Below are 24,221 nucleotides of genomic sequence, written 5' to 3' on the forward strand. Positions count from 1 at the left end.
CTGCCATCTCCTCCATCCTCTAAGCCATCAGGTGGCGCTTTCTCTCCTCTCTGACCTCCAGCCTTCCTCTTTGAGGACACTGCCTTTACCTTGGTCCACATGGTCCCCATCTGGGGACCCTAACTTCATGCCATCTGTAAAGTCCCTGTGGCCAAGGCTGCTCAGAGCGGGCCTGAGGTTTCTGGGATGCAGCGGTGGTGGGGCAGGAAGGGTGACACGGATTTGTCTCCCCAAGCTGCAGTGGGGTGGAACTCAAAGCCCTCTGACTGGTGGTGAACAACTTGGGCTTGGAAATTCAGAATTCAGCATAGCTGCTGCAGGACAAAAACAGATGAGTATCAGCATTTTCATGGTTTGACTTAATATATTTTTACATTTTTTTATTGGTACATGTTTGTTTGTGATGCATGCATAATACCCACATTTCATTTTGGGGAAAGGGGCTAATTTCTCTTCCCCGGTACTGGGACTTGAACCAAGGACCTCATCCATGCTAGGCAAACACTGCCACTGAGCTGCAGCCCCAGACCTGACCTCCGATTTAGGAAGCTGAGTCCTTATCCGTTAGAAGCACATCCAGGCGTATTGCAGGGAAAATGATATGCAGGACTTGCTCTTCAATGCTCCAGGGATACAAGGAAAGCCAGAGGCCGGCAGGTGCTGTGCAGGGCTCATGGGATCCTGGGCGCATTGACTGTGGGGAGCAGAGCAGGCAGGTGTGACAAGCCCCTCCACTGCCACTGTCCTGGCTGCTGAGCAGGAGGTGTCTGGTGCACGGTGGCTGCAGTCTCCTGTGAGGAGGCGGGTGGGGGTCAGGTGCAGTTCAGCACGTGCGGGCTGCTGGCAGCTTCCTGGCCCAGGGCTCCCGGCCATGCTCCGCCCCCAGGCTGCCCTGGGCTCCAGGCCGGCCACACAGCCGCCCAGCCTCCCTGACTCCAATGTCATCACCTAGGAAACCAGACGCTGCTGCCACCGCCCGCCTGCGGGAGCTGTGGGCCTCTGGGACCACTTCCACCCTGCCCCACCGACCCTGCCGGGGCCAGGCCCGCCAAGGTAGGATGGGCTCTGAGCCGGCCCTGAGCCCAGGGCCAGGGCCCCTCGGGCTCCGGGGTACAGCACCCCCCCATGCACAGCCTCCGCTGGCAGCCTGGGAACGAGGTGCCCTGGGAGTGGGGCTGCCAGACGGTGGTGGCCCTGATGGGACAAGCTGCTGTGCGTGGCACTGTGGAGAGCCGTCTGCCCTGAGTGGGGCGCGGGCTCCCCTCCGTCCCAGGTAGAAGTTGCTCTGGCACTGCTGAGAACTCGCTCCACTTCCTGCCAGGCAGGCACTGAATGACCACCCAGGCTCTGTCCCAGGCGCCCTGTCCTGGCGCTTGCCCAGCTGGGGGCCACTGCTGTCCAGCCTCCTGGGGTGGCCCTGGACCGACCAGCCTCCCCAGGCCCTGTGCGACCAGCCTCCCCAGGCTCATCCTCCAGTGTCTCCCTCCCGCTCACTGGCTGCCCCACCCCCCAGGTCTGCCCGTGGCTGCCGACCTGGGGTCGCGTGTGGCTTGGGTGCCCAGGTCAGGGCCATGGAGTCCACCCAGCCCGAGTAGAGAGGGCACAGTGTGTGTGCACGATCGTGTTCGTGTGTGCAGAGTGTGCATGTGCTGGCCTGCAGCACACGTGTGTGGATGTGTGCTTGTGTGGGCCTGTGCGTGTGCTGCTGGTGGCTGGGGAAACCCAGTGGTCAGCATCTCCTGAGGTGTCGGGACAGCGCAGGGCCGGGCCCTGTGTCTGGTGGCCTGGTTCCAACAGGGGCCCCGCCAGCCCTGGCAGCCCTGCTAGGTGGACTGCTCCTGGAGAGGTGCAGGCTCGGGGTCTTCCTGACTTGCTCTTGGGGTGCGTTTCTGAGAGTCTCCCACTAAGGCGGGGATGCTGATGGGCCGGGGATGGCAGAGGGAGGTGCTCTGGAATCCTGGAATCGCCAGTGCTGGCTCCCTGAGGGGGTGCCCGCGCTCTGGACCCTCAGCAGACCGAGACCCCAAGTGGGTGCCCACGAGCCAGTCTTTGGAACCAAGGTGGAAGCTGAGGAGTCTAAGTCACACGGCTCGTGCCAGGATGCACTGGGGCCCTTCTGACCTGCAACCCCACAGGGCTTGGACGGACCGGCTCATGCTGTCACGGAGCTGCATTGAGCACACTGGAGGCCAAGCAGCTGCAGTGACAACAGGCAGAGCCCTTCTGTTGGTGCTGGAAAGTAACACAGAGGGGACCTTCCCGTGAGAAGGGCACCTTGGTAGAGCCCAGGACCTCAGGACCCCGTGCCGGGCCTCGGGCTCAGGGCTGGGTGGGGGTGCAGGTGGGTTTGAAACTCTCTGGGCTCCGCCGGGGACAGGCAGTGCTGTGGGGTGCATGGGTCCAGGGGCGCCGGATCCAGCCAAGGCAGCTGAGTGCTCAGTGGTGTAACGGTCGCCAGGGGTGGGGCGGCCCTCGGTGTGGAGCCCGGGCAGGCTCCGGAGTGGGAGGTGAGGTCATGAAGGTGAGCATCAGACGCAGAGGCCTGGGCCTGAAGGCTATGGCAAGGGGGGCTGAGGCTCAGCATCATGTTGGGGACCTGGCTGAGTCCTGGGCATGGCAGGGCTGGACGGGTGAGCCCCGCAGATGGCAGGTGGTGTGTCGCCCTGGTTCCTGCCGGGAAAGCCCCAGTCGGTGCATTGGTCACACGTGGCTGGCCCCATCTGTAAGCCACTGTTGATGCGGCATGCCCGTCCCTGGGGGTGGCAGTGTCAGCCCGGGGTGGGTCGTCCAGGGCCCAGCCGGGGAAGCCCAGAGGGGCTTCATCCTGTGGGCCCCATCTGCACACCACCCTCCCCTCGGGGCTCCACTAGAAGGCATTCACACCTTCAGGCCCTTGGGACCTCCGAACCCCTACCCCCAAACCCATCTGCCCCTTTGCTCCCAGCACAGTCACCAGGACGCAGGGCTGGGGTTGAGGCTGCTTCTCCCCAGGACAATGGTGCCATGAATTGCTTGGCTTCCAAAGGCCCGGGTCGTCTGTCCCCCACCCTCACACCCCGGGGGATTTGAAGGGGTGCTGGGCCCACTGGTTTGCGGCTGCCCTGACCCCCAGAGGTCTCAGGTGGGGGACTCTGACAGGGTGGCTGCAGGCACCTTCGAGGGGCAGAGAGCTGGTGCTGGCCAGGGGAGGGCACCGCCCACCTGCCAGCCCTCGTCCCCGGGCCCGCACTTCCGTTTCTTGCCCTTCACCCTTTGCCATGGACCTGGCTCATTCTCCCCCATGGTGCCCTGTGCCCACACTGTGTGCCGGGTCAGCACCCTCCTATGCGCTGCCATGGGGCCTGCATGGCCGTCACCCTGCTTTACCAAGGAGGACGCCACTCCCCGTGCCACTCCGATGGAGGCTGGCAGCGGGGGCCTCCCACAGGTGGGAGGGGCCTGCTCCACATCCGGTTGGTGCAGAGCCGCATGGCGGCGCCCCGTGTCTTGGCGGGACCCCCACACCTGGGGACAGCGAGTCCTTGTCCTGGCATGACCGGATGTGGCCAGGGTCAGGCTGGCCTGTGGTGGGAGATGGCCTGGCAGTGTGCAGGGGCCGCCTGGCGACCATGTGCCCGGGGTGCAGCCTGGCCTCTCTGTCTGTCTCCTGCTGGGCAACCAGCCTCCGTCGCGCTCGCTGTCTGGGGCTTATTTCATCTGGCCGCAATATTCCCTCTGCCCGGGGGTCTGCTGTGTAGCACACAGGGCTGCTCACCCTCTGTCTCCTTCCAGAGGTTGCTCCCAGGGCCCCGCTGGCCCGAGGGTGGCCACCTGCCTCACGCAGACACTGAGCCAGGCCTCGGATTGAAACAGAGCTCAGGTGACCTCAGAGTTTTCCGTATTGGGGAAGGTGCCAGGATTGCCCTGCCCCTCCCGTCCCCCTCGGTGGCGTTGGCCCAGGAGGGAGGCCGCCCCGTGGGTGCCCGGCTGTGTTCGCATTTCACACTGTGCACCCTGCCCTGCCAGGGTGGGCAGCTACATTTGTCTTCCGTCGCAGTCCTCGGCTTCCCAGGACCACAGAGGCAGTGTGGGGGGCTCTCAGCTTCTGGGGAGCGGCTCTGACTGCCCAGGCCCAAGGTCTGGGCTTCTCCTGCCCCCTCAGGAGCAGGAGCAAGGCCGGCCTCTGGCTGGACCTGGGGAGAGCAGGTGGAGAGGCCACAGCCAGGCCTGAGAGGAGGCACCCGGCCGAGGTGAGAGCTCCAGCCTCCTATGGAAACCCGGCCTCACCACTGCCCGGAAGCGCTGCCATTTCATGGCAGGGTTGCTGCTGGCTTTGCGTCTGCTGCCGACGCTGGAGCTGCTGTCCAGCAAGTGGCTCTGTGGGCCCTGGGTCCCCGAGGGTCCCTTGAGAACAGGCACAGAGGTGGCAGGCCCAGGAGGGGCCGCCCGCCGTGCTGCAGGTTTCAGTCCCTGTGGGTTCCCTGAAGGAAGGGGTAGCAGGGGCCGGCATCACTGAACAGGAAGCTGGGAGGCCCAGGCAGGGAGGGTCCTTCCCACTTTTCCCCACTGACCGTGGGAGAACGTGGACAGCCCTGCCTCAGAGTCCACAGAGGGCGGGTGGGCGTGGGGGCCCTCACGCTGGGGGGTGGTCCCCAAGGGCAGTGCCACCCTCAGAGTGGGCTCGGGCTGGGGTGAGGGTGTCTGGGCCTGGACGGGGAATGAGGCCTCAATCTCAGCTGAGCCACACGGCCAGTGGCATCTGAGCCCCGCTCCTGTCAGGCTTCGAGGGGCAGGATGGGGACACCAAGGCTCAGGGCCAGCAAAGGCGGGGGAATCCAGCCTGAAGGACAGGGTGGGGGTCGGTGAAGGCTGGGTGTGTGGGGAGGGGACAGAGGTCCAGCGAGGGGATGTGGGGACAGCCAGGAGGTGGGGTGACAGTGGTCGGGAAGCCCCAGAAAACGAAACCGGGGGGCAGGGCAGGGTGGAGGGAGGCCGTCCGCAGACCCAGGCTCAGTGGAGACCCCCGGTCGCTCGGGCAAGTCCCTTGGGCCTCTGCGTGCCTGCGTGCTCGTCCCTGAGCCGGGCTGGGGCCTGGGGCGGGCTGGGTGGGGTCCGGGACCCTGCGGAAGCCAGCCAGGGCTGCGGAAGCCATGGCCAGGACCCCAGCCCACAGTGACCCCACGTTCAGGCCGCTGGGCACAAAGGTGTCACGCAGCAGCATCCTGTTCTCTGCCCGGCGGGGCCTGGACACCTCCACCCCTTCCACTCCGTGATGACAGTGGAAAACCGGAGCCTGAGGTTGCCCCTCTGAGACCACAGAGTGCCAGCCAGCGGGTGGCTGTGCCAGCCCCAGGGGCTCGGGCAGGGCTGGGGGCCTCCCCAGCCACACCCACGCTGGTGCCCCGGGCCCTCGAGAGGCTGGCTGCCGGTGCCACATGTCCCCTCCCTGCGTCACACCCACGTCTGGGACTTCTCGGGGTGCAGCCGCTTCCGGGGCCCCGGAGCCGGAGCCCAGTGGGGCGAGGCCTGGCTTTGGCCTGGAGAATCCTTGCTGGTTGCTTCTCTCACCAGAAATGTGGCTTCTGGGGCCTGCTGCAGGGCGAGCGAGGGTCGGGGGGTGTCGGCTGGGGCAATGCCTTGTCACTGAGCCACTGTGGGCACCCGGGTCTGAGGGTGGAAACTCTTCAGTTCCTGTTCTCTGGCATCCTGTAAGTCCATCCTGGCAGGTTTCCAGGCCCCTTTCCCTCTTCTCTTTATTTACTTGTTTATTTTTTATTTTTTATTTTTTTGGTACCAGGGGTCAAACTCAGGACCTTGAGCTTGCCTGACAGGCCCTGTGCTGCTGAGCTACATCCCTGGCCCCTATTTATTTGATTTTTTTTTTTTTGGTACCAGGGATCAAACTCAGGACCTTGTGTTTGCGAGGCAGGTGGCAGAAACACTGAGCTACATCCCTGGCCCTTTTTTTTTTTTTTTTTTTTTTTTTTGGTACCGGGGATCGAACTCAGGTCCTTGTGCTGGGAGGCAGGCGCCAGAACCATTGAGCTGAATCCCCCGCCCCCTCCCTGGCCCTTATTTATTTGATTTTTAACACTGAGTTTTCGATCCATAGCTCTGGTTGGCCTTGAACTCACTATGTAGCCCTGACTGGCCTTGAACTGAGAGCAATTCTTCTGCCTCAGCCTCCCGAGTGCTGGGATGACAGGTGTGCACCACCACGCCTGCCTTGGACCCTCTGCAGGAGGAACTGGAGTGGATCCCAGCAGGGCTGGCTTCCTGAAGGGGGTGGAGAAGCCCTGGTGGGGCCAGCCTGGAGGGGAGGCCATGCAGAGTCCTGGGCCGGCCCCAGGTCCCTGCCACCAGGCAGCCTGCAGGGCGGACTGCGTGTGCTGGACTTGCACACAGAGCCCAAGACCCGCCACCGCCTTCCACCCCTAAGCAGGACAGTGCTGGCTGATGCTCCCATGGTGGCAGCAGAGGCCTGGGCTGTGGCTGGAGGCTGTGCAGGGTTTGGGGAGTGGGGGTTGCTGAGCTGAGTGAGGCCGGGCGCGGGGAAGCTGGGCCAGCTGAGGCACCTAAGGAGGGGAGAGTTCAAATGGTGCCACTCTGGGCGTGAAGCTCAGGCACAGTGCACAGCTGTGGCCCTGACTGAGGCAGGAGCCACTGCCGTGACCTCAGGTCCTGGGCCCAGGGGCACGCAGGCAGCCCGTGCTGTCTCTCCCACCTTGTCCCTCTGCCCCCTGTCCCTCTGTCCCCTCTCTGTCCCCATGTCCCTCTGTCCCTGTCTCTCTCTGTCGGTCTCTCTGCCTCTGTCTCTCCAGTTCCGTCTCTCCTGTGTCTCTCCATCTCTGCCTCCGACCTGTATGACTGGGGAGAGAGAGGGTCACAGGCCGAGAGAGCAGGAAGCAGGCAATGGGGTACCAGGAGGAGCGAGGAAGACACCAGGGCAGGGCCACAGGCAGTGGTGGCCTCTGTGTGTGGACCTGGGGACTGAGGGGCCTTCGAGGACCTGGGGCAGGAGGGAGTGTCGCAGATGTGGGCTGAGAGGTGCAGCCACAGCGGGGTCGGGGTCCCTGAGCGGAGGGGCTCTGGGAGTTCACGCGGGGAGGCAGAGCTTCAGGGCTGTGAGCAGAGTGCTGAGCCCCCGGCCCTGTGACCTCGGTGCTCTCCTGGCCTCCCCTTCACCATGTCCCGGCCCCTGTGTGGTCCGTTTCCAAGCCCAGGGCACCCGTCACCTTCCAGCGTGTGTGGAGCTGGCCCCGCTGGTCCTGGTGGAGCAGGCTCCAGGGGTGAGGGCTGCCCCCAGCCGTGTCCCCAGGCTGCTCACGCAGGAGGGCGGGGTGGGGGCTCGAGGTCCTTAGCCAAAGGGTGAGACATCAGGCCTGATCCCTGGCCTGGTGCGTTGGGGTCCGCTGGCGCCCGCTGCTGGTGAGGAGTTGGACAGCCGTGCGGGCCTAGATCTGTTTTCTCCCGCGGCCAAGTGAACATCCACAACAACCGACAGCACCACCCCACCTTGTAATTTTTAAATTAAAAAACGAGCCAAATATGGGGGTGTATACCTGTGATCCCAGCATTCTGGGAGGCTGAGGCAGGAGGATCACAAGTTGGAGCCCAGCTGGGCAACTTAGAGACTTAGTGAGAGCTGCCTCAGGAGGAAAAGTGAAAAGCTGGGAATGTGGCTGCCAGGAAGACCCTGGTTCAATCCCCAGCACCATAAGGAGCTGTATTGCCACGAAATCCACCCGACGTTACTTCACATTTGAAAGGGGCTGACTCCTGGGTGTCTGGCATATGCAGCGTGGCTCAGCCGTCACCCTTGTCTGTCCCTGAGCTCTGTCCTCCGCTGGCAGAGCCCGGCCCCGTGGCTGCCCTCCCCTGCCCCTCTGCCTGCAGATTCTGCACAGTTCCCGGAAGGAGGTTCGGGGAGGCAGCGTCTTGGGCCTGACGTCCCTTCCACCAGCCGCAGCCTTTCCTCGGACCCCGGGGGAAAGTGAGAGGGAGTGTGGGGTCTTCGCCTGCCGCTTCTGCCTCTAGCCTGGGATGGGCCTCTGTGTGGAGGGGCGGGACCGAGGCCTGGCACACGCCTGTGGGCCCCGGAAGTGTGCCGCTGGCCTCCCTCAATGCCGCCTACCTGGGGACAAGGGCAGAAGAGGCAGCTCTCAGGCCATGCCCTCCACCCCACCAGCCCCAGGCATGTCTGGGCCTGCCGGCCTGGGCACTGCAGGGCGCGGCCGCGCTGATCCCCACCGGGGAGGGGGGGGCGGTGGGCAGCTTGGGCCTGGGCTCCCTGCCCCTCCCTCCCACTGCAGGACAAGGCCCTTCGGGGCCTCCTGGTGGCCGGGGTCATGGGGGACCACAATGGGGACAGAGGCCAGTGGCACCCAGCGCCCAGGGCCTCCACAGAGGAGGAGGCCACCCAGCCCCCATGCTGGGTCACTGTCCTCAGCCTGTGGCTTCCGCTGGGGGAGTTCGTTGTCTGCGCCTTGTCACAGAGGTGCAGCGGGAGGAGTCTGATCGCAGGCCACCCCCAGCCTGGGGTTTCCCCTGCGTGCTCTTACCAGGAGGGTGAGCATCTGAGCCCCAAGCCTGGGCTGTCCCCACAGTCCACAGCCTCAGGGTTCACAGTGGTGACACCACGGCTCCCCCACCCAGGCCCAGCCACTCTCAGTTCCTCTCCTGGGCCCACGGCAGCCAGGCCAAGCGCTGCGGCTCTTGCTTCACTTCCGGGGTGCTTGGTGAGCTCCTGCCCCAGCACACCGGGCTAGACTTGCATGCAGGCCTGGCCGGCCACATTGGCCTCAGTCGCCTGGGCTGGAGGATGGGCTGGACACGGAGGGCACAAGGGGGCCGTGTGGGGCGGGGCGCCCGGCCCGTACACCAGGGGTGTCCCTGCCCAGTCCCTGCTGCCCCCAGCGCCCCAGCAGCCACAGAAGACGGTGAGGGGCGTTTCCGAGCTTCGTGTGTCCTCTCCTCCCCAGCGTGAGCAGCCTCGCGGCCGGCCGGCGGCGTGTGAGACATGGCCCAGTCCTCCTCCACTGCCCCTGACGAGGGCTCCACCTTTGAACACCTCTGGAGCTCGCTGTGAGTAGGTCCCTTGGCCCCCGCTGGCTGTGCTCCTGGGGACTTGAGGGCCAGAGCTGGGCCCTTTCCTGGGGCCAGGAGGGGCCCGGGCCAGCCCACGAGTGGCCGCGCCTCCCTGGCTCTCCCACCAGCCGTATGCACAGGCAGAGGACCAGAGCGGGAGGTCTGTGAGAGATGCCCGCCCTGGGCACTGACGGCTGCCTCCTCCTCCCCGGCCCAGGGAGCCAGACAGCACCTACTTCGACCTCTCACAGGCCCGACAGGGGAACACGGAAGCGGTGGGCAGCACGGAGGCCGCCATGGACGTCTTCCACCTGCAGGACCTGACCACTCCCGTCATGGTGAGTGCGCCATGGAGGAGGGAATGCGGGGCACTCGGGTGGCCTGGACTGTCGTGGGGGCCCGCAGCAGGAGGCAGGCCCTCAGGTGCCAAACCAGGCCTGCCAGGACGTGGAATTGCAAAGTGCACTGGCTCTGTAAGTATGGGCACAGAGGTCTGCCGGGCTCTAGGCCTGGCCAGACCAGAGGCAGGAAGGGCCTCGCATGCGGCTAGGTCTGGGGAGGGAAAGGCTTCCGGCGTGGCTGGTCCAGGTGCTCCATGGCCGCTGTGCTCTCTGTACCCTGCTTCCCCCTGAGCAGCCCCTCTCTGGACATCGGTGTCCTCTGGTCCAGGGGGCAGCTGCTGGCACCAGGCCACAAAGAGGAACAAAGACCGCTGAAAAGGCAGAGGCCTGAGGGCTGTGCAGCGGGGACCCCTGGGGCTGGCGGAGGAGGAGGGGCCGGGCACCGCCCCACCCAGGGTACCCGCTGCCAAGCCGGCCCTGGTGAGGGCTCCGGAGCCCACGCCTGCCAGGGCTGCTCTGCACACAGCCACTGGGTCAGGTTGCGGCAGGGAGAGCCGTGCACGAATTTCTGGGGCACAGCTCCGCTCCCCGAGGTGGGGATTCCCTGGAGCCCAGGCTGCTGGCCCCCTCCTGACACCGCTGCCCACTGTCCCCAGACAGCAGCCTTGCTCCGAGGGCAAGGCTGGAGCCCGGGTGACAGTAATGACAACAGGTCCCAGCCTGGCTGCAGCGGGTGCTGGAGCCGACCTGGGGGTGGAAATGAGAGGATCAGAGCTGGATTTCACCATCACGCTGTTTATTAAGTCAGAGAGGCGAGAATGATGTGGGCACCCCCGTGGGGAGCAGGCGGGGACACAGAGGCTCAGCCAGTGTGAGCTCGCCCGACACAGCACAGGCCCAGCGGCCCCCGAGGGTGGGAGGGCACAGGCCAAGCTGAGCATCCCTGTGCCCTCGCAGGAGCGGTTCTCGGGGTGGTGGCAGGGTCCTGGCCTGGGGAGGGGGTGCGGGGTGCAGCACACGGGTCCTCCAGAGGAGCTGTCCCGGCGTCGGCCGATCTTCCGGGCTTGTGTGTTCCCGCTTTCCAGGCCAGGAGCTGGGGTTGCTGACTCACCGAGGGGCCCCTGAGGAGCTCTGACGAACGTTCCCCAGGGGCTCTGTGTACAGGGAGGTGGAGCTTACACTGCGGCTCACCGAGGATCTGGAGGGACAGCACCACCACCCCGCAAGCCAACACCTTGCAGGCAGCCCACTCTGCAAGCGTGAGGGCCGTTTTAAAGCGGCCCCTGGGGCTGCTGACTGGGCGTCCTACCCTCCTGCTGACAGCACCGTCCACAGAGGGGGCGAGGCTCAGTGGACTGTCCCTGAGCCGGTGGGATGTCTGGTCCTGCTATGGTGGCTCCCAGGTTGGGGGACCTGAAGTAGGCAGTGAAGGTCCCGAGGGTGGGAGGGGCCGGTCCTCAGCCCCCAAGGGAAAGCTGATGGCTGGGACCTGGACCCAGCAGGGGCTTCCTGGGGGAACCCTGGTGGCCTTGGCAGGAGACCAGGGTCACTGGTGGAGATGGCCGGGGGTCCCCAGGCCGTGATGGGTGTGGGGGGCTGGAGGCTAGGTTTCCTGGGTTCAGAAAACCGTGGGCTTCTCAGCTGGACAGTCTCGGGGCCCATTGTTTTATTTTATTTTGTTGTTGGTCTTTCTGTACTGGGGATCGAACTCAGGACCTTGCGCTTGTGAGACAGGTGGCAGCACCTCTGAGCTAAATCCCTGGCCCTGGGCCCTTTATTTTTTTTATTAAATTAAATTTAATTTAATTTAACTTTAGAGAAAGGGTCTCACTGTACAGTTCCGGCTGGCCTTGAACTCACAGTGACCCTCCTGGCTCAGTGTCCTTATCTGTAAAATGGGGTTACCAAGAGGTTCCAGTCTTCAAGGCAGGGAGCAGGGGACAGATGCTGGGGTGATGTCCGGAGCTTGTACCCCTCGCCCCAGGGGTCCCGGCTGGCAGGTCCCTGTCCTTGGTGGGTGCTTCAGTTCTGGCCCAGAAGGCTCGGAGATCTGCTGTCCAACAGGCCCAGTCCTGTAAGAGGAGCTGGGCTGGGGGTGACCCTGGCTGGCTCAGCCCCGGGGGCCCTGCCCAGGTGGAGGCCTGGGACTCTGGGTGCTGTCCATGGGTTCCCCAGGAGGATCAGGAGAGGATGAAGCCCTGGGGAGCTTCAGAGCACCTGGGAGCCAGTGTGGGGGTGCGACCCGTGGCAGGGACCTAACTCAGGGCTCCCTGCGCTACGAGCCCCTCCTGCAGGGTCTCAGGGCGCCCTGGGCCACACAAGGGCAGGCGCTGCAAGCCTGGACAGGGAAGGGAGCAAGCACTGGGCAGCAGCCAGGACAGGAGAGGCAGCGTGAGCCGAGGCCTCGGGGCCCCTGTCAACGTCTGCCCTCCCCTGTCTCCTGGACCCTCAGTGTCGGCCCGGGCTGTGCCCTCCCCATCCGCCTTCACCATTCCCGCCTCTCTGGCCGCCTTTCCCCAGCGACAGCTGCCGTGGGCAGGTGAGCCATGGGTAGGGGTGGGGCTGGAGCCGCGGGACAGACGGCAGGGCTGCTCCTCCTCCACAGGGCCCGTGGGAGCCAAGGCGGGACCAGCGCCAGAGTCAGAGCTAGGGGCCCTGGGGAGGGGTGGACCTGGGGTCACCAGGGAAGCCTCTGGTTTCTCCAGAGGCCCGGGGAGGGGCAGGTGAGCGGGAAGGACTCAGCGCCCAGCCTCTGGCCGCCTCCGCAGATGGGGTCAAGGCCATCTGCCCAGCGGGAGGGAGCTTGTTCTCAGCCCTGCCGCCAGCGTCCTGTGGGGAGCCTGTGGCGTGGAGCCCCGATGGGTGGGACTTGCAAAGCTGGTGCCCAGCCCGGCGTGGTGGCGCCGTCTGCATCCCAGGTCCTTGGGAGGCTGAGGCAAGGAGGGCCAGGAGTTCAAGGCTGGCCTGGGCCACTTAGCGAGGCCCTGTCCCCAGTTAAACATCAGAAAGGTCCGCGGCCGCCGCTCAATCGCGGAGCCCTCGCCCAGCACGTGGGAGGCCGCAGGTTCCAGCTGCAGGGGTGCAACAACCAGAAACAAACAAGAACAAAATAAAGAAAAAGAGAAGCAGAGCTGGGGATTTGCTCAGTGGTGCCGCCACCTGCCTCGCAAGCCCAAGGTCCCGAGTTCGATCTCCGGTACCAAAAAAACGAAAAAGAGAAGCAGATGCTGAGGCCCACTGGGTGGCGGTGCGGGGTCATGGGGAGGCAGCTGGGCCACGCTGAGAGGGGTGCAGTTCTGGGGACGGCCTCCAGCCCCTGTGCCTCCCCTCTGAGTGGCCGGGAGGCCAGGGCACTGTGGGGTTGAGACCCTTGCTGGTCCCTCCCTCCCACAGCAGCCTCCCTCTGCCCTCCCCCTTCTCTCCTTGTGGGAGCTGCAGGGGTTGGGATACAAACCAGGGCTCCTGCACCCCCAGACAGAGCTGCCCCAGTTCTGGAAGCCCAAGCCCCCCATGCCCAGGGAAGGAGGCTGTGGTCGCCCAAGGCTTCTTCAGGGTCCACTGCACACCCCCGTGCACATTGTCCCAGGCTGCTTTTGTCTGGCAAACCCAGCTTATTTTGCTCTGTTGTCTCGCTGTGACCTGAGCTCACAGCCTTGGCTGCACGGGGACCTCGGGGCTGCGTGTGCAGAGCTGAGCCTCTCCCCGCCCCTCCTCGGGTCCCGGGCCCAGCCCCTGGGAGGACAGTGCCAGTGCCAGGTGCCGACTTTCCTCACAGCCCCAGAATGAGCGTCCTTGGCTTGGCAGCCCTCTGCCCGGGCCTGGTTGCTGGGAAGGAGGAAGTGGCTTGGCGTTTGACAAGGATGGTTGGGAGAGATGGGTCTCCGTGCTGTCTCTGTGCTGCCCCCTTTCTGCCCACAGGGAGGACCTGGCCCCTCAGCCAGGGGCAGTTCTGTGCCCAAGAGTGTTAAAGTACAGTGGAAAAGCAGACACCCCCAAAAGAGAGTGCTGCTAACCATGGTGGCTAGGATGGGGTCCCCAGTGGTCCCTCTGGCAGTGGCTGGGTCCCTGTATCAGGGGTGTGGCAAAGGTAGGCGGCATGGCTGGCAGGGCTGTCTGTAGGTGCCCAGCAGGTGAGTCAGAGGCCTTTCTAGGGTGCTGGGATCTGTGCCCGGCTCCTGGGAATGCAGATACAGGTCTCCCGGTGCCCACCCCTTCTCTGTTCAGCCTTCGAGGTGGTCCCTATGGACCCCAGTTCCCTAGGCAGGAGGCTGGTAGCACCATGTCTCCCCCCAGGGTGGCTGGGCGCTGAAGTCCAAGGTCTCCTGGGCAGAGCTCAGGGCTGCGCTGCTGCCCACACAAGGGCGGTGGCCCCCTGTGTCCCCCGGGCGGGGCTCAGCAGTGCAGGCAGAGTGTGAGCTCAGAGCCGCCACTGACCCCGCATCCCGCACCCCCCCAGCCTCCTTGGTGCCGTCCAACACATCATGGGCAAGCTGAGGCCTGCCCGGCGATGAATAGTCATGAGGAGAGGGCTGGGCTACAGGTTTTGTTGTTGGATGCAGCCAGTTGACAGAGCAAGAGAGATGGGAAACGCGAAAATGCCAACAAACAGCCCACATGTTCCGGAGCATCCTTGGCTCCTGCCTCGCTAGCCGCGGAGCCTCAGCCCCGTGGTCCAGCCTGCCCAGGGGCCACAGCTCTGCCCCCGCCCTTCCCAGCCACCCAGACCCATGCCTCGTCCCGCAGCGGCATCCTGGCTCCCCGGCGTGTGCAGACCCCCAGGCACCTACCATGTTGTACGTCGGTGACCCCCGGCGGCACCTTGCCACGGTAGGGGAGATGCTTCCCGCAAGGGGGACCCATGGGTGGCTCCGTCCTGCCAGGCCGTGGTGCAGTCCACAGGGCGTCTCTTTCGGGTGTCCCTGGTCGGATGCCTGCTGCCAGTTGGGGCAACCAGAGGCAGGGAGGTAGGCTTTGGCGATGCTGAGACAGGACTGGGGCTGGAGGCTGGCAGATTCAGGAAACCCCTGTCCATGCCGTGGTAGCTCTGAGGACCACTGGCCGCTGGCCAGGTAAGGACCAGAAGCCAGGGCTGGGAGGCTGGGTGGGGATCTGCTCAGGGATGGGCGAGCCAGTGCTCCTGCCTGGTGGGTGGGTGGGGGGCAGTTCTGATGCTCTGGGCTCTTAGGCTGGTGGCTCTGCCAAGCTCAGGGTCCCCAGCTGCCCCGCCCAGCTGCCAGGAGCTCGGCACACCTGGAGGCTACCTGTGCTCCTGGGCTTAGGTGTGAAGCTACCCCACCCTGCCGCAGGGCCAGCAGCATCCTCACCTGGGACCTGCTCACTTGCCAGCTAAAGGGGGATGCTGCGCTGGGGGCTCCTCCCAAGCAACAGTGCCCCTGTGAGCTCAGGGTCAGAGACCCGCTTTGTGCTGGCCCCGGGTCCCTGCCTTTCTTGGGCATGGTGGCTGGCCTGGCAGAGGGGCAGGGACTACAGCCCACGCTTGCTCCAGGCCTGAGCCCCAGGGACCCGGGTGCACTTCCAGACTTGCCAGCTCCCCGGAGCCCCAGGCACCAGGCTGCTAATTGAGCAGGGCGGGCGCTGGGTGCAGCTGCGCCACACAGGGCTGCCTTCCTCTCAGGAAAGCCGAGAGCAGTGGGGACCTCTGGTACAGGTGCCATGTGGGCACCCAGCCAGGGCCAAGGGATGCTCCAGCTGTCCCCAAGCTCTGCCGACCCCAGGCAGGCACTGCGAGGGCAGTCACAGAGGTCAGAGGGTCTTTGTAGAGGTGTGGCTGCAGGTGGGGTGTGTGTGTGTGTGTGTGAGGGTGGGTGTGAGTGTGAGACTGTGTGTGCATGAAATGTGAGACCAGGTTGCCATGGGTGTAGTTAGGTGTGGCTGTGTGGACGGGTGTGCACATGCAGGCGCATCATCATTTGTGTGCATGCCTGTTATAGATGTGCTCATAAGCATGTGCTTGTGTGATGTGCGGATGCATCTACTGGGTGTGTGTGTTGGGACAGGTACATGCGTGTCCCTAGCAAGACTGAGGCAAGAGCGGCAGTGTGTGCGGCTGTCCACACGGCCTGACCTGGGGGCAGCCCGGTACCCTGCACTCTGGTGTCCTGCCTGGAGCCTGAAGCAGAGCGAGGACCCCAGCCCAGAGCCCGGTGTCCCTACCACCAGCTGACAGCCTGGGAACACGTGCGGGAGCTGGTACGACCTCTGCTCTGCAGCAGCTGGCATTGCCTGCAGAGGGGACGGCCGTGGGTGGGTGCAGCTGCACAGGGCCTGCTCCTCTGTGCCCTCCACTTGCTGCCCCATGCTCGGGACCAGCAGTGGTCACCTGTTCGTTCACTCTTCATTCATTCACTGATCCCATCACATGTGGGCACCAGCACCTCATGTGAGGAGGGTGGCAGCAGAGCCCAGCCTCTGGCCCTGGCTGAGCCTGGTCCTGCCCATGTGGGGGGGTGACTCAGTCTCCCTGTCTCTGCTTCAGGGGAGAAAGTGTGACCTCATCCTGGTGAGTGAAAGTGTCACACGGGGGAAGCGGCATTCACCCCAGGGGAAGAAGTGGACTGACAGGTGGACGGATCCGCCCTGCCCTTTGTCCCCCTTTGACCCATGGGGAGGCTGGCCTTGGCAGAGTGTCCAGCCTGCAGGATGCATGTGTTTCCTGCCCAGCGCGCCCAGCAAGGTCGGAGTCTGGGGTGTGAGCTTAGCCCTGTGTCCTCGGGGAGCAATGCCCCTGCTGGGCCTCAGTTCCCTTCTGTCTAAGTGGGTGCTGCTGGCCGTGGTGGCTGCGTGCCCCTGGCTCTCCTTGCTGCTGTCTGCCCCCTTCCTCCCTGGCTCTGACGACTGTGTATCTCCAGGGCCTTTGGCCCAGTGACGCCACCTCCTGAGTCTGCAGCTACTGCCAGCTGGGCTCAGTCACCTCCCTGAAGGGGTGACCTGGGCAGGGCTCAGAACCCCCATATGCAACAGGTGACAAGCCTGCCTCTGTCTCAGACTCGGGGACTCCGCTTCTTCACCAGCACCGTGCCCCCGCCCTGGGCTGCTGGTGACCAGAGCTTCCGTCTTGAAGGTGGATGGGGTGACCTCAGGGGCCTCGTGTGTGGACTGGACCTGCTTTGGTGTGGCCGTGTGTTGAGCAGGGGCCTGGCTGGTGCTGGGTGCACATCAGGAGACCTGAACTGTGTGAACATCAGGGGCAGCGTGGAGGGCTGTACAGGGACCTGCTGGGCATGTGGCAGGCGGGGTCCCAGGGGTGGCCCTGGCAGCAAAAAGCCAATTAGCATGGCAAGAAATAGTCACTCGGTGCCCACTGCATGCCTGGCGGTGTGGCAGAGGGACGCTGCTGCTCTGCTCCCAGGAGCCTGCAGTGCTGGGGATGGACCACAGGAGGGCAGGGCCGAGGCAGAGCCCCGCAGGTGGAGTGGTCCAGGTGAGGAAGTGGCCCTGGACCATGCAGTAGGGAGGTGCGAGGCGCTGCTGATGGCCAGACGGGTGGGCAGGGGGTCGCGGTGACCCCAGCATTATGGGCTGAGATAGTGAATTCGCTCTGGCTGTGCTGACTGGGGCCTCATGGGCCATAGCACCAGGGCAGGAGCCCAGGAGGAGGGGCTGGGGTGTCCTGAGCCCGCATGAGGAAGGAAGGAAGGAGCCCACATGCTGGGGCCTGAGCAGCGACCCCCCCAGAGGCTGGGACAGGGCATCTGCAGCGGTGGCAGGCATGGGGTAGGTTGGCGGAACGGTCAGGGTAGGCCAAGGGTCTGGAGCAATGCAGCGGAGGCTGGAAAGGCCCTGGGGCCACCAGCGGAGGTGCCGGGCAGCTGGCCGGAGCACCGACTCGGACAGGCAGGAAGGTTTGGGGTGACTGCTGGGGTCCTGGGCACAGGTGGCATCAGGGCCCGTGGGGCTAAGGGGAGGGGGGAGCAGCTGGAGCCTAGCGCTGCCCAGGGGAGGTGGAAGGAATAGCCAGAGAACAGGAGAGGGTGTTGCAGGAACGCAGGAGGGGGGTCTCCAGGAGGATGGCCTGGGAGCAGGGTCATGGCCAGGACAGTAAAGGGGCCAGAGCCAGCTACCGGGGACCCCTGGGGACAGGGCAGGACAGGCTGGCAGCTGCGCTGTGAGAATGGGGTTCAAGGCTGGTGGGGGACAGGGGCTGCCCCTCACTCCGTTCTCAGGCTCCCTGCCACCTTCAGCCAGGTCTGGTTTCTATAGCCCACTGGCTGCCCAGGACGCCAGTCTGGTGGGACCTGAACTCGCCCCCATGGCCGACAGGGCCACAGGGCCGCGTCTCAGCCAGCAGAGCCCAAGCCGCCACCTGCTCGGGACAGAGCCCTGAGCCGGGCTTGGTCCCTGATGTTCTGATTACGCAGCCTCCTTACGTGCGCAGGTCCCAGTGCTGCCTACCTGCTGCGGCTCAGGCGCCTGGAGCTGCTGTCCTTGCCGCTGTCCCCGGTGCTCGGCTCTGTCCCATCCGCCCGGCCTAGAGCGCCCTCCCCACCGGCTCCATCTGCCCTTGCACTTGCCCTTGGCTGTCCTCAGCGCACAGCGCTTTACCCTGCCGGCTCTGCCTGAGGCCGCGCCCCTGGGCCCCCCATGTCCCCAGGCCCTGCGGCCCAGCTGCTCTGAGGTGGCCCTTGCCTTTCCCAGCCTGCGCCTGCCCACCCGCGGGCAGCGCCGGCCCTCACCTCCTGGGGCCCTGCACCCGCACGCCTGCCTGATGCTTTGCTCTCTGCACCCCGCGGGTCCAGGAAATGCGGGCTGAGACGTGGAGGGCCTGGGAGGTGGCTGGCCCTGGACTCAGGGTCTTGTGTGCACAGAGCCAGGCTGGGGACACCCGGAGCAGGTGGTGGCCACAGCTGGGCCCCGGTCTCTGTCCTGGGCCTCAAAGACCCCTCGCCAGCGCATCCCGGGTGGCCTTCTCCTCTGCCTTGGGGTCCCAGCCTAGCCGTGCCCTTTCCACTTCGGGCCGTTGCGGGAGGCACACCTGTGCCCTCGCCAGTCCTGCATCTCAGCCCAGCTGTCCGGTTTGACCCAAGCACTGGGGGGGTCTCAGAGACCTCACCAGCTGGTCCCCGAGTGACTTCAGATGGCACGGGCAGGGCCTGAGGAGCATCGGCCGGAGGAACAGGTGGACGGATGGGCAGACAGGTGGGACTGCATGTGGACACGGGATGCCAGTCCCGGTGCCGGGCGGGGGCTGCGTGTGGGCTCTGGGAGCTGGGTCCCGGCTGCCGATGGTGGATCCTGCAGACACACGCCCGGCAGGCGGCAGGCTACTGGGGGCAGCCTTCCTGGGCTCGAGGTGTGGGACGTTCTACATGCCTGGCATGGGGTTGGGCACGGCCTGGGGGAGGGGTGTGCATACCTCTGAGACAGCTCCCCCAGGAGCAAGCTGTGTCTTGTTGGCCCCTCCGTCCGTCTAATCACAGCTCGGGGCCTGTGGGAACCACAGCAGGATGCAGGGCTCTGCCTCCTTCTCTATCCCCGGTCTCTGTCTCTGTCCCTGCCTTTGCAGGGCCCAGCTGGTGGCAGCTCCTCACCGGGTGAGGCCACCCAGGCTCAGACTTGCCCCAGGCGAGGAGCACAGGCCTGCAGTCTGGCTTGGAGAGGAATCTACCAGGCCTGGGCCTGGGCCTGGTGTCCGGGGACCCAGGAGACCCAATGCCCATCCCTCAGGGCTGGAGGTCAAAGCAGAGTGGTGGTGACCCCACCGGCAGGGGCAGGTGTGGGGGTGAGGGGAGGCACTGGCAGCCTCCAGTCAGACCTGGCTGCCTCGGTGCACGGCTCGGGCCCATCACCCCAGCAGGGAGTAGACTAGGGGCCATGGACAGGGCCGGGGCTGGCCCCAAACTGCGGAGGTGGCCGTGCAGCCAGGGCCAGGCCTGGCCGCTCTGAGGGATAGGTGAGAGTGTCCGGGGCTGTGCCGCAGTTGGATGCTGGCTATGCCCTGTGAGGAAGCCAGGTGGCCGATGGCCTTGTTTTGCACAAAGAAGGGGACACTGGGCAGGCCACGGTAAAACTGGGCTTGACAGCCCAGGGCCATGCCAGACCCCTGCCCTGGGGGATGGAGGAAGGGGCAGCCAGGGTGGGCTTCTAGGGCTGGGAAGGGCCCAGGAGCAGAAGGGGGCAGGGGGTTGGATGGTGAGCTGGGGGCATTCGTGAGGCCAGCAGTGGGGTGCGTGGAACTGGCCTGGCGGCCACCAGCACCCACAAAACAGGAGAAGGGGAGGTGGGGGGTGGAAGGAAGGAGGGAGCGAGGGAGGGAGGGGAGGGGGAGGGAAGGGGACTGGACGCAGCTGCACCCTCCTGGCTCCCGTCTGCTGCTGAGTGTGCTGCGGCCCTCCTGGTCAGCAGCCTGGGGACAGCACGGCCACTCAGCAGGCCCCTCCCTGGCACTTGGAGGTTCCCTGGCCCCATCCCAGAGGGCCTGGCCGTCACAGGGGAGCAGAGCCAGCAGGCAGGCGGGTGAGCTGTGGGAGCAGCACAGCCTCGGTCACCCTCGGAGGCGCCAGCATCGGGCAGATGCGCACACCAGCATGGCGGCTCGGAACCAAGGCTGGTGGCTGTTTTGCTCAGGGAGCTTTCTCTCCCTGTCTGTGGACACGGCATGCAGCGCCGGGACACTGTGCACACGCATGTGCTGCATGCTGTGCTCACTCTTCACGTGGGTTGACTTGCTGGGCCGTCCCTAGAGCCCTGTGGCAGGCTTCTCATCACCCCGAGTTACCGAGATGCAGCAGAGGCAAAGGTCGGCCGGGACCCAGGGCCCTGCCGTGGGCAGGAAGTGGAGTCCGCGCGTCAGCCAGAGAAGGGAAAGGAAGCAGGGAGGCTGGGGCGGTGGAGAGAACCTGCAGTGCCTGGGAAGCCACTGGGGCTCGGGGAAGGCCGGGGGCGGTCCAGTTGGTCGGACAGGTTTTCTGTCACCATTTCTACCAGCAAAACAGGCTCCACACTGCTTCCAGGGGCCACGTCTGTCCTCCGTCCCCACGTGGTGTGGCCCTGGTAGGGCACTGTGGCCCTCGGCATCCTGGACTCGGGTAGAGGTGGTCGTGGCCGCCAGGAAGGGGAGCAGGTTAGGGGGCACTGGGTCCCAGAGTTCAAAAAGTAATTTATTTCCCATCTACTTGTGCGTGTAACAACTGTCACTTGAGAGCTTCACACATTTGGGACAGTTAGCTGAAAGGTGTAAAGAGAATCTTGAACAAAAACACAAGCCAGGCGCGGTGACCGCACCTGTAACACCAGTTACTTGAGAGGCTGAGGCAGGAGGATCGAAAGTTCAAGGCCTGGGCAACTTCGAAACATGTTTATACTGTCTCTGTACGCAAATAAATATCCACAAATCCAGCTTCCCGTGAGAGGGGACAGTGTCCGACTGGCCCTGGGATGAGTCTCGGGCAGCTGCCGGGGTGGTGGGCCCCACGCCTTCCTGTCTCAGGACCACCTTCCTGTCGGGAGTGGCTGACGCCTCCCTGTCTCAGGACGGACCCCGGCGGGCAGGAGGCTGGGCTCCTGCGTGCATTTCTGGTCTTTGGGAGTTTCGGGGTTCACAGCCTTTGACCAAGAGTTTCCGAGCGCCCAGTCCTGTGCCAGGTGCCGGCCATGGCAGGACACAATGGGGGACAGGAGAGACCCCAACCCCTGCAAGGTCTGTCCCCAAGGGCGCTGGCTCTGCCATGGAGCCTGTGTCCATGCATGGCGACTGTCTTTGGGCCCAGCCCTGCACCCCAAGTGGCTGGCCAGCCTCTACCCTTCCCTGGACTTTTGTCTGGTGCTGTGGGGTGCTGTGTCTGGAAGGACACTCTGGACACAGGCTTTCTGGTGGTGGGTGAGGGTCACTCATCCTGGGCTCGGGGGCCTCAGGACTCCTGGGTCCCTCACCAGCCCCACACAGTAGGTGTGGATTCCCTTCCCTTTGCAGATAAGAAAGCTGAGGCACCCTGGCCCCAGGAGTTCTAGCCTATCCCTCCCCTCTCACAGTGCCCACCCTGGATCTGGCAGCAGAGGCCTGCCCCTGGGGCTGGCAGAGTGGCCAGTGCTGCCCACCTTGTGGGGCCGCAGTACCTAGCTGCCACTGTCCCTAGCTGGGCCTCCAGAGGGTGCCAGGGGATTGGGCCGGGTGTCTGCCCAGGGGGACAGGGCTGGAGGTCTGCAAGGCTGAGATTGGACCTGCTTGGCAGAGAGGGGGCTCGCAGGCACCCCGTGCTGCTGTGTCCTCTGTGTCCCAGGGATAGGTTTGACCTCTCGGCTGCCCTGTGTCCTGCAAATGGACCAGGGGTCTGGAGTCCGGGCATCGGGGTCCCCTGGGCTGGGTGCCTGCATGGCCTGGGTGCTGAAGGAGGCTGCCGCTGGCTTCCCAGTTCCCACTGCTCCTTGGGTCGCGCCCAGGCCCCACATGCGTGTAGGCACATGTGGGCTGCCGCGGGCCGGGCATGCCCCAATCAGCCCGCTACCTTGGGAGTTCTTATGGAGAGCAAACAAACCAAAAAATGTCCTGGTCTCTCTGGGGTTCCTCTCCACTGCCAGAAGGGTCTCGCCATAGCTTTGGGGGGCTCAGCTCTGGGGTACCTCAGACTGCCCTGTGGGGCTGGGCAGGCATCCCTGCAAGACTGTCCTGCTTCAGCAGCTGAACGGGAATCGAGGAGGAGCACCCCCAGGGAGAGGGCCACAGCCGGCAGAGGACCTGGGGAATTTCCCAGGGCAGAGCCTGAACCCCGAGGCAGATGATGCAAAAAGCCACCCACACTTCTGGGCCACAAGAGCGCTGTGACCAGACCGGGCAACGGTGCAGGAGGGTCTGGGGGATGCAGGGACAGTGGGACCGCATCCACTAGGTGTGGGGACAGGCTCGCCCCGGCCCCGGCCGTGCCCCTGGGACGAGGGCTCTCCTGAGGCTGCAGAAGGGGTGGGGGCATTGGGAGCCTCAAGGTGCTGGCGCCCGCTGACGCTTCTGCTCACCTGAGCTCCCCGGTGTGGGCTCCGGGCTGTGCCCCTGCAGAGCTGCCCCCCCCAGACCCTATCAGCTCCCTCCCCTGGCACAGTGACTCACGCCTTGGCACCACCAAAGAATGTGGACAAGTTAAAAGATGAACCTCCTTGTCGTGCTCTGCACCCTGCTTCTCCAGAACCAGGGAGGCCCAAGCTCCCACCTCACTGCCCTGGGCCTGGCCCCAGTGCCCCGTGTTTCCCCCACTGTGCCAGCCTCTCCGGGCCAGGCCATCCTTCTGTGGGGGCACTGGCAAAAGCAGGAGGGGGAAGCCCTGCAGCCCCCAGCCCGCCCAGGACCCCAGCAAGAGAGGAGACCCACGTCCTGCGCTCATTCCTGGGTGGCCCAACCAGGGACGCCATCCTGCTTCTTGTCCCAGATCTGGGCAGCCTTTGCCCATTTTAGGACATTTCTATCATTCACTCCTTCCTTCAGCCAGTTCGCTGGTTCTGCCCGCTCTGTATGAGTGCTGGCTGGGCCCAGGGCATTGTCATCCAGCAGAGCTGGGGTTGGCCTTAGGTCTGTGGCCTCCACATCCTTGGATTCTACCCACCACACTCAAAACAGCAAAACACCACTGTGTGGGTAGTGGGCCCTTTGTCCTAAGCAATAGGCATAACAACTGTTTGCATTGCGTCTGGCTATCGTGGATCTCCGCCTTGTTAGCTGGCTCACTGCACGGAGTGCATGTGCAGGCTCCAGGCAGATCCTCCCCATGTCGCTGAGGCACCTGAGCCCCTGTGGCTTTTGGTGTCCCCGGGGTCCCTGGCCTGGTTCCCTCTGGAGGACTGCTGTGGGGTGAGGGCTGACTGGTTGCCAGCACTGGAAAGCGCTGGCGGGAGGATGTAATTTGCTCATCCCCAGCCAGGGTGCTGTGTGACCGGCTCTGTGTCAGTCCCTGGAATGGGGGTGCACCACACACTCCCCACCCCGTCTTTGGTGTTGGGGCGATGACCTGCAGGATCATGGCCCACGCGGGTCACACAGGCAGGTCCTTCTAGGGGACCTGAAGACAGAGGGGTGCAGGCTGCAGGCAGGGGGGGGTGCTGCTGCTGGAGCTAGCTCCGGTGCCTCACTGCAGGGACCCAGGCAGGGACTGAATGACAGGGCAGAGGCTTTGGGACTGGGAGCAGAAGCGGGGCTGGGCCACCCTTGCTTTGGCCAGTGGCGTGGGATGGTCCCTTCCTGCAGGGGCCTGTGGCAGCGCTGTGGAGCTGGGCTTGGAGACGCATATTCTTGTAGGGGCAGCTGTCGTGTCCTGTAACCCCTCAGGCAGCCCAGGAGCCAGAGAGGGGAGGGCCGGGCCCCCCTGAGTCCCTGTGCAGTGTCACAGTGCACACACCACGCAGGTCACCCCTGAATGCTCGCGGTCCACCGGTTTAGTGGATGGATGGGTCTGTGTGGCATCTCCAGACTCCGTCTGCCTCCAGTCTCCGTCTCTGAGTCCACCTGCCTGTGCCTGCGGAGCCTGGTTCTCTCATGAGCGCCATGTTCCCACCCTTGTTGAGTGGCCGTGTCAGGGTCCCTGTCTCTTCTTGCTGTGGCTGGTGACACACCAGTTTGGGCGGTCACTGGGGTCCCTGAAGCACAGGAAAGGAGAGGCTGTGGGAGAGGTGCAGCCCCGCAGGGATCCTGTCCTACAGTGGATGGGTCCCCAGGGGTGTGGGCTGACACCCCCCACACATATGGTTCCATTCCATGGCAGCTTTGCCAGGGCCTCATGCTGCACCAGGGCCACTGGGGCAGGACATCCACTCCTCAGCCTCACTGGTACCTCACTGGCAGGTGGCTGTCTCAGGCTAGAGCATCCCAGGGAAGCC

The 24,221-nt window shown here is 64.8% G+C and overlaps 1 protein-coding gene across 4 annotated transcripts in view; it reads left to right on the forward strand.

Annotated features, from left to right (window-relative positions):
* Window positions 1-963: 963 nt before the first annotated feature.
* Window positions 964-24,221, forward strand: part of Tp73 (tumor protein p73) — a 41,708-nt gene continuing 18,450 nt past the window's right edge. For 2 of the 4 annotated variants that reach the window (XM_087214580.1, XM_004863761.4), the window contains exons 1-3: window positions 964-1,053; window positions 8,961-9,063; window positions 9,284-9,404. In XM_087214580.1, coding sequence (XP_087070706.1) covers window positions 8,999-9,063; window positions 9,284-9,404 — 186 coding nt within the window. In that variant the 5' untranslated portion in view covers window positions 964-1,053; window positions 8,961-8,998. Of the gene's footprint in view, window positions 1,054-8,960; window positions 9,064-9,283; window positions 9,405-13,877; window positions 14,235-24,221 lie in introns of those variants that run through there. The other 2 variants (XM_087214578.1, XM_013065072.3) reach the window with 2 other exon arrangements.

This window comes from Heterocephalus glaber, unplaced genomic scaffold (assembly GCF_053883595.1).
Source record: "Heterocephalus glaber isolate CG9 unplaced genomic scaffold, H.glaber_assembly_v1.0 deba00001447, whole genome shotgun sequence".
In the NCBI taxonomy this organism is placed as follows: Eukaryota; Metazoa; Chordata; class Mammalia; order Rodentia; family Bathyergidae; genus Heterocephalus; species Heterocephalus glaber.